General features: G+C 53.3%; 1 protein-coding gene across 1 annotated transcript; it reads left to right on the top strand.

The window, feature by feature from the left end:
• Positions 1-659: 659 nt before the first annotated feature.
• On the top strand, positions 660-8,324 carry LOC131093350 (olfactory receptor 14J1-like). The gene is made up of 2 exons (XM_058040504.1): positions 660-1,570; positions 8,273-8,324. The coding sequence occupies exons 1-2, from the start codon at positions 660-662 to the stop codon at positions 8,322-8,324; spliced, it is 963 nt and encodes a 320-aa protein (XP_057896487.1).
• The last annotated feature ends 973 nt before the right edge of the window (positions 8,325-9,297 follow it).

Below are 9,297 nucleotides of genomic sequence, written 5' to 3'. Positions count from 1 at the left end.
TAAGACCGTCTCTGAAGAGTGAAAGTTTTGTTTGGGTTTCTCTTATCAGGGACACAGAGACGAGCAGTACATAGGGCTGTTTTCGCTTCTTGCTTTCGGCTTGCTGCTTTGCTTGCTCCCTTTTCTGCTCTCGCTCCTGCTCTGCTTTGGCCTCTGCTTATTAGCTAGTTAAGCTAAACAGTCCAAATTCCTTCCTGGACTCTTTCTCCTCTCCTGTTTCTGTGACCATCTCAAACCTGCTCTGGACTGGGACCTGGGAACACCGAGGGTTTGCACCATGTGGATGCAGCAGCTGCCCCAGCGCTGGAGGGACTGAGAACAGAGCAACCACCCCCAGGAGAAACTTTCTGATTTTGTCATCTTTCTCAGAGCGGTGTCATCTGGTATTGTGCATTTTGTGTGCTGGGGGGTGCTGTGCCAGTCAAATAAATAGGTTCTTTCCACTTCTCTCCGAGGAAATCTTCCTGAACCAGCTGGGGGGGAGGGGCCGTGTGGGTTTGCTTTCTGGAGGGGCCCTCCTTTGCAGATTCTCTAACAAATTTGCCCTAAACCAGGACAGACAGTCTGCAGGGAATGGCCCAGATTTGGCTCAAAGCAGCCTCTCCTGACTTGCCACTGTCCTTTATCCATGAACAGGTTCCCGTGTGAATCCCCAGCAAATGTCTAACAGCAGCTCCATCAGCCACTACTTCCTGCTGGCACTGGCAGACACGCGGCAGCTGCAGCTCCTGCACTTCTGCCTCTTGCTGGGCATCTCCCTGGCTGCCCTCCTGGGCAACAGCCTCATCATCAGTGCCATAGCCTGCGGCCACCACCTGCACACACCCATGTTCTTCTTCCTGCTCAACCTGGCCCTCAGCGACCTGGGATTCATCTGCACCACTGTCCCTAAAGCCATGTACAATTCCCTCTGGAACACCAGGACCATCTCTTACACAGGATGTGCTGCACAGGTCTTTTTTTTTGGATATTTCATCTCGGCAGAGTTTTCCCTGCTGACCATCATGTGCTACGACTGCTACGTGTCCATATGCAAACCCCTGCACTACGGGACCCTCCTGGGCAGCAGAGCTTGTGCCCACATGGCAGCACCTGCCTGGGCCACTGCCTTTCTCTATTCACTGCTGCACACGACCAATACATTTTCCCTGCCCCTGTGCCATGGCAATGCCCTGGGCCAGTTCTTCTGTGAAATCCCCCAGATTCTCAAGCTCTCCTGCTCCAAATCCTACCTCAGGGAACTCGGGGTCATTGCAGTTAGTGTTTGTTTGGGATTTGGCTGTTTTGTGTTCATTGTTTTTTCCTATGTGCAGATCTTCAGGGCTGTGCTGAGGATCCCCTCTGAGCAGGGAAGGCACAAAGCCTTTTCCACCTGCCTCCCTCACCTGGCTGTGGTCTCTCTGTTGGTCAGCACTGTAGCAGTTGCCTACCTGAAGCCCCCCTCCATGTCCTCCCCATCCCTGGATCTGGCCCTGTCAGTTCTGTACTCGGTGGTGCCTCCAGCCCTGAACCCCCTCATCTACAGCCTGAGGATCCAGGAGCTCAAGGCTGCAGTGTGGAGACTGATGACTGGATGCTTTCAGGAACATTAAACTGATGGCCAATTTCTGCAAATCACTTCTAATGAAATCATCTTTGATACTTCCTATTGGCTTCAGTGTGGAAGTTTGTTTTCTATGCTTTATTTTTTTCATACTATCCACAAAGACGTGTCATTCTGTCTGCCATTTCTCATTTTGTTTCTCTCCACCTTCCCTGTGGCCACAGACTGTATCAATGAGGGGCTATGCTCTTGGTGCCTTTAAATGAACTAAAGCTTCTGCCAGCAGAGTTTTCTGCAGAGAGGCCCTTTTGTTGCCTTCTCTGGAGCTGCAGCAGAAATGTCTGTGTGCAGAGCTGGGGGCAGAGCAGTGCTGGCCCAACAGCAGCACTTGGTGTTTCCAGTGCTGCTGCCGTGGCCCTGCCTCGCTGCCCTGGTGGCCCTGGTGTTGCTGCAGGGCCTGAGTGCTCTCGGGGCCGGGCACAGCCCTGGGGGTGGCAGTGCCGGGGCTGCAGCAGGGACAGGCCATGGGCACTGCTGGGGCAGCACTGACGTCTCAGCCCAGGCCCTGGGGGCTCCAGGCTCCTTGCCCAGGCTGTCTCAAGAACACACCCAGGCCAATGCTCAGCACGGAAAACCCCCGTGAGCAGCCCCAGGCTGGCCGTGGGCAGGCTGGGGGCAAACAGCATGGCTGGGGCTCTGCAAGGGCCCTGGGGCAGATGGGAAGGAGCAGCAGAGCAGGGGCTGGTCCATCCCCAGTGCGCTGCACAGCCCAGGGCAGCGTCCCAGAGCGTCCTGATGGAGCTGCCAACAACATCCCTCCTCTGCAGCCCTGGCCTCTCCCCCAGCTCACACAGGTGCCCCATCCTTGCAGGCACACACACAGCAGCACTGGCTCAGCAGCCCCTGTTTGCATTGCACAGAGCAGGGGAAGCACCCCCATGCTGTTGGTGTGGGGACATGAACCTGAGGGAGCACAAATGCCATCAGCCCCTGGGGCCAGCAAGGGCTGGGGGACACCAGGGAAGCCACTCAGCTTTGTCCTGGCCTCTGCAGTCAGCCAGAAAGTTTGTTCCCATCAGCTGAGAGTTTCCTGTCCCACTGCAGACACTGTTGCTCAGAGCCAGGGCTGCCTGGCATCCACCCCCAAACTGCCCTGAGCATTTCCTTGGCTTCACCTTTGCTTTCTCTCCTTGTCCCTGATACAGATTTCTTCCTATTGCCCTGAGCATTTTCCTTCTCCTGCAAACTGCCCATCCCTGTTTGCCCTTTCCTCTCTGGCCCCACTCCCCATTGCATTTCCTGACTTGGCACCATGGGAATGTCCCTGGAGGAGCAGGATCATCCTACAAGTGCTGCAGGAATTGTCTGCAGGCTCCTGCAGTGCCTGGTGCTGCTCCCTTGCCAGTGGCACCCCAGGCCAGGGGGGCACATCTGGGCTGCTGTGTCTGGCTCTGGGGCTCCCTGTTCTGGGCACTGAGGAGGGGCTGCAGAGGCTCTGCAGGACTGACAGGATGGGCTTTGGGGCTGGCAGGAGAAGCTGAGGGACCTGGGCTGCTGGAGCTTCTGAAGAGGAGGCCCAGGGCTCCTCCTGCAACTGCTCCAAGGGTGCTTTCAGAGAATCACAGAATCAGCATGGCTGGGAAAGACCTTGGAGATCATACAGTCCAACCTGTGCCCTGGCACCGCCTTGTCTCCCCTGAGCTTCCTCTTCTCCAGGACAAACAACTCCAGCTCCCTCAGCCACTCCTCACAGCTCTTCTGCTGCAGGCCCCTCACCAGCCTTGTTTCCCTTCTCTGGACACGCTCCAGCCTCTCCATGTCCTTCCTAAATTGGGGGTCCCAGAACTGCAAACAGCACTCGAGGTGCTGCCCAAGCAGTGCTGAGCACAGAGGAAGAATCCCTGCCCTGCTCCTGCTGGCCACACCATTCCTGAGCCAGGCCAGGAGCCATTGGCCTTCTTGCAGACCTGGCCACTCTGCTGGCTCATGTCCAGCCTGCTGTCCATCAGTCCCTGCAGGTCCCTTTCTGCCTGGCTGCTCTCCAGCCACTCTGTCCCCAGCCTGTAGCACAGCAGGGGTTGTTGTGGCCAACATGCAGGGCCCAGCACTTGGACTTGTTAAACGTGGCCTTGTTGGATTTGGGCCCTGGATCCGGCCTGTCCAGGTCCCTCTGCAGAGCCCTCCTACCCTCCAGCAGATCCACACTCACACCCAGCTTGGTGTCATCTGCGAATTTGATTATGCTGGATTCAATCCCCTCATCCAGTTCATCAATGCAGATATTGAAATCTATTGGAAAAAAAAGCTCCCAATATTACCAGTAAGATTGTGCCTGGGCCAGTCTGACCCTCGCTGCTGGGCCAAAGGCAGCAACTGCGGTGTATCAGCCCAGAGATACCTTGGCTTGCTGGTGGTTGCAGCTGGGCACTGAACAAGTCCAGGCTTGTTAGGAACCCCGTTCACCTCAGGAGAAATAGCTTCAGGCGATGGTGAAGAGAAAAAGGAGAGGATTCTGCTGGAGGGTTTAATGTCCAGAGGTTTACTCCATCGTTACAGAGGTCCAAACGTGAGCAACTGCTCCAACAGAACACGGCCGCATGGTCTGATCACCTTTTTAAGCTCAGGGACAGGGGGAGGGGAGGTACAGGTGAGCCACCAACCAGGTGAGAGGGGCAGGGTCTCAGGGGAAGATGACACCCAGACAGGCCAATGACCTCTGGGCATAGGGGCATCCTTTGAACTTGACCAACCACACCACGCCTTGCTGGAATGTTCAGCCTGATTGACAGGACTCACTCAGCATGGGGGCAAGGGGGAAGGGATAGATGTATAGGCACACCTGGGAAAGTGACCTGGAAGGCCAAAATGGGACATCACAGCACACCACAACAGAAATCCACGCTGGCTGGCTCTGATCCCTCGGCCATCCTGTGGGTGCCCTGGGATGGCACTCAAGGTGATCTGTTCCGTAACCTTGCCAGGCACCCAGGTCAGGCTGACAGGCCTGGAGTTCTCCAGCTCCTCCTTCCAGCTCTTCTTGGGGATGGGCTCACACTGGCACCTCCAGTGCTCTGGGACCTCCCTGGTGAGCCAGCACTGATGGTAAATGATGGAGAGCAGCTTGGGGAGCTCATCCACATCTCCCTCATCCCACTAGGATGGATCCCATCTGATCCCACACACCTGTGAGCATCTGAGTGTCTCAGCAGGTCAGCAGCTGCTTCCTCCTGGATTACAGGGGGCTGTTCTTCTCCCCGTGCCCATCTACCAGCTCAGGAGAACACTTGTCCTTAGGTAAACCTGTCCATATATTGAAAATTGAGACAAAGAAGGTGTTAAGTAGCTCTGCCTTTTCCTTATCTTTACTTACTATATTCTCCACTGCATCCAATAAAGAGTAGAGGTTCTCCTTATCCCTCCCTTTGGTTTAAATTTTTTTATAAAAATATTTTGTATTTATTTACAGAAGCTGCCAGGTTAAGTTCTCATTGAGCTTTCATGTCTCAGCTTTTCTTTCTGCTTAACCTAACGACATCCTTAAACACTTCCTGCAGTGCCAGTCCTTTTTTCCCCTGAGTTCCCACAAAAGCTCCAAGGGCAGCCAGGCCAGTAATTTTCCTCACTAGCTCATCTTTTGCCACACTGGGACAGGCTGCTCCTTCCCCCTTAAGATTGCTTCCTTGAAATGTGTCCATCCTTCCTGGACCCCTTTGTTTTTAAGGGCTCTTTCTCTTTAAAAAAAATCAGTACCTGATTTGGTACTCCCCAAATTGGCATCCTAAACAGGCCAAAGTCTGCCCTTCCTAATTCCAGTGTGGAAGTTTTCTTGCTGCCCCTCCTTCTTTCAGAGAACATTGAAAACTTGATTATTTCATGGTCACTGTGCTCCAGGCAGCCTCTGACCCCCACATTTGCCACCAGCCCTTCTCTGTTTGTGAACAGCAGCAGACAGAGCTTTCCTTTGCAGTGGGAGCATTACCCAAAATTTGGTAAAAAAGAAAAATCCTTAACCCCAATGCAGCATTAAGAAGCTGCATTCTTTATTCAGCTGGATGCACGGGGGATGGCTCCTCCCAAAGCCGTGCAGGCTGAGTACAGGAAAGTTTCTGTTTATTTTCTGTATATTACACACATATTCATTGATTGTCCTGGACTAAACACACATATGATATTAATTTCCCCAAAATCGTTAACACATTTCCTCTCCCCATTATCCAAGTGTTCTTCTGTCCTGGGGCTCTCTCTGGTGGTCGTGGACCCCAATGTTCCAGTGGGCCTGGCTGAGCTGGCAGGACACTGAGGCTGGTGAACTTCATGTTCCCCTTCTCACACAATGGGCATTGTGTAGTTTCCATACTCCTGGGGTTGTGGTGAACAAGCTCCAGGTGTCAGCTCACCTGGTGGAGACAACTGAACATCTGGTAACATGTGGTCACAGAGTGGGCTATGACATCACAGAGTGGGTTATGTGAGGTCATGGAAAAGCTATGGCATCATAGACTGCTTCTGTAACTTCATACAGCCACCTGTGACACTACAGGGCAGAGGTCTGACATCACAGGGCAGACAATGACATCACAGGGTTGGCTGTGACATCACAGGGCAGATATCTGACATCACAGAGCAGGCTGTGATATCACACAGGGGCTGTGTGACATCCCAGCAGGGCTGTGTCAGGTCACTGGGTTGGTCACTCCGCCCCAGCTCCCTCTCACAGTTTCTCCCAACAACTCCAATGCTGTCCATGCCCAGCAGGGTCCCTGTCCCCCGGGATCCCCCCAGCCCACCTGGAGCCACAGCCTCCACCAAAGGATGTTCCACAGGATCCACCCCAGAGCCTGACATGGGGAGAAGGGGCCAGGGCTGTGTGACCAGGACATCAAGGACGTGGGTTACCCAGGTCACTGGGGCCTGGTTTGGGTTCCCCAGGGCAGGAAAGATGTCTGGCAGCTGGAGCAGGGTCTGGGAAGGGCCTCCAAGGTGGGGCTGGAGCCCTTGGGCTGTGAGCCGAGGCTGAGAGAGCTGGGCTTGTCCATCCCGGAGCAGGGAAGGCTGAGGGGCTCCTCATCCCAGCCTGGCAGTGCCAGCGAGGAGGGGATGGAGAACACAGAGCCAGGCTCTTCACCGGGGGGCCTGGGGGGAGACAAAAGCCAATGGGTGGAAGGGGAAGGAGGGGAGATCAGCCAGGACAGGAGGAGATGAAGTGAGTCAGGCTGCTTTCAGCATTTCCTCAACACCAAGAGCAGCCTGACCTCCCATCTCCATCCACCACTGACAGCTTTCCAAATCAGGAATTGTTTGAGCTGCTCTGCACCCACTCTAGGTGAGCATCCTGATACAAGAACTTAATTCTGTTTACATCAATCATAGAACCATGTTTGTCTAAATAATTCTGGTACGGAAATCACTTGTGGATGGTGGACTCATCAGATACTGCTGGGGTGTTGCACATAGCTCAGGGAAGAGTGTGGTTGATATTAAATTATGTCCTGTTCCACTATGGTCTGTTGGCCACTTTCTGTGCCTCTGAGTCTCACTAGTTCCTGCCCCCAAAAGGACACAAACCTGATGAGCTGTGCTTCCCACTCCAGTGGTGGCACCTGGACCTCCCTCCATAGCCAGAGCAGAGCTCCCTTTTCCCACAAAGTCCCTGGTAAAGGAGGGATGAAGGAAACAGGACAGGCTGTGGGGATCAGGGGCAGGGCAGAGCCAGGGAGAAGAATGACTTTTGCATTTGATGGAGCTGTGCCTTCCCTTTGCTTTGTTGCTGATAATAAATGAACATCTCTCTGTGTCTTCGGCAGCTCCTTCTCCAAGGAAAGCAGGTGGGAGTTGGAGCCAAGGAGCTGAAAGCTGCAGGTGCAGCCTGGGCTGGAGGGAGCTCAGATTTGCACAAGGCTGCTCTGAGTGCCAGGGCTGGGATGGGGGAAATGGTGGGGTGGGGGTAGGGACAGAGTCTGATTGATTGTCAGCCATGAAGGGTCTTGACTTTCATCTCTATTCAAACTGCATGAGGAGGTGAGGAGGTACTTGGATTCAATGTCAATTGGAGATCACACGTATTGGTTTATGAACACGGAGAAAAAACCTAAGCAGGACCTAAAAAAAGTTTTCTCATTATCTTTGTAAATAGAATATATTCCGCTTGAATACACTACTGAAATGGGTCAAATTAACCACAGATGATTTGAAAACTGAAATAAAATTATTCCCAGAGGCTTTGGTTGTTAAGGTGTTCTGAATGGTAATGAGCCCTGGGACACTGAATTCCTGCACTCAAGAGCTGAAGGCTGAACAAGCCTCTGCAGCAGGAAAATTCAGCAGCAGCCTCCAAGGTGCTGAGGATGTCAGCAGCCCCCACTGAGGCCATCCCTGCCCAGAGACTGTGGGGGAATGGGCAGACAAGGAGAGCGTCCCTGGGGCTGGGGCAGCACAACTCAGAGGCACCAGCGGCTCCAGCTGGGAAATGGAGTGTGGAATGTGGCTGGGAAAGCCCTGCCTGGGCTCTGCCAAGCAGGACACACAAGCCCTGACTCCCATCCACTAAACAACTCTCTCAAGGAGCAATTTAAAATTAATTACAATTCTTTGCATACTCTGAGTTGGACTCACTGGAGAAATACCAACAAAAGATTCTTAGGAGCTCAAAACAACAAAACAGCTTTTACTGGAAACTTTAGAAAATCAGAGAAACTTTGGCAAAAGGTTTAATATGACATTCAATCAACACAAAACACTTCTCAAAGCATTATCTTGGCCCCTTCACCTTCACAAACTGTAAGCGTGTTCAATTTTAAGTTACTCAAAATTTGCAAGAAGAGGGAATTAGAAGAAGGAAAAGAAAACACAGAAAGAGAGAAAGTAATAAAAGAAAATACAGAGGAGCACACACACAGCTACCAACTCCTGGATTCCAGCACATTTCAGATGGAAATTCCAAGAGGACTCAGGGTCAAGATGTGTGCTTGCCGTGTGGTCAGCCTTCAATACCCCTTGGTCTTCCTGGGCCCTTCCCCCAGGTGGGCCTTGGGCTCATTTGGTCCCTCAGGAGCTGGGCTGGGGCTGCAGAGGTGGCTGTGGAGCATTGCCTGTGCTGTGCCAGGGACTGGCAGACACTGCAGGGCTGGGATAGAGGCTCTGGGGGGATTGGGGCTACAGGACAGGGCAGTGCTGGGGTCACAGGGCAGGGCAAGGCTGGACCTGCCCCTTCCTCTTGCCACACACGAAATATTTCCAGCCAACAATCTCCTCCTGTTTGTCACAACAGGCACTGTTGGAGGCAGAACTCCCAATTCTGGGCATGGACACCTGGCTGAAGAGAACAGTTGTTTTCCATAGGAAGAAAAGCACAGAGCCCCAGTGTTTGGAAGGCAGGCGAGAGCCTCACTGGGCCAAGGCCAGCCAGACTTCTCAGGAATGGCAGATTTTGTCTAGGAGCACTCTTTGGATATAGGGAATTTTGCAGGTGGAATCCAGTCTCAGCCATGGGTGCCTGAAGCAACTGGCAGTGACTGAGTCTACACTGGGGGCAAGTGGGATTGACTGGGACCATGCTGGGGGGGACTGGTATCAGAGTGCATTCATACTGGGATCATACTTGGAGTGACTGGGTCTATGGCAGAGGCCACTGAGAGCAACTGGGATCAGACTGGGAGCAATTGGAACCATGCTGGGACCAGGCTGGGATCATCATGGCATCAGAGTAGGATCATACTGGGAGGGACTGGGTCTGTGCTAGAGGCAACTGGGAGGAA

The sequence above is a fragment of the Melospiza georgiana genome, chromosome 25 (assembly GCF_028018845.1).
Source record: "Melospiza georgiana isolate bMelGeo1 chromosome 25, bMelGeo1.pri, whole genome shotgun sequence".
In the NCBI taxonomy this organism is placed as follows: Eukaryota; Metazoa; Chordata; class Aves; order Passeriformes; family Passerellidae; genus Melospiza; species Melospiza georgiana.
Note: the sequence above shows the minus strand (reverse complement) of the source record. Positions and strands in the feature narration are given on the sequence as shown.

Bases quoted from the DNA above. Each gene is read 5' to 3' on its own strand.
- LOC131093350 (XM_058040504.1), top strand. From the start codon at position 660: ATGTCTAACAGCAGCTCCATCAGCCACTACTTCCTGCTGGCACTGGCA. The intron at 1,571-8,272 runs TGGATGCTTTCA...ATTCAATCAACA, and splicing joins GCAGTGTGGAGACTGATGAC to CAAAACACTTCTCAAAGCAT.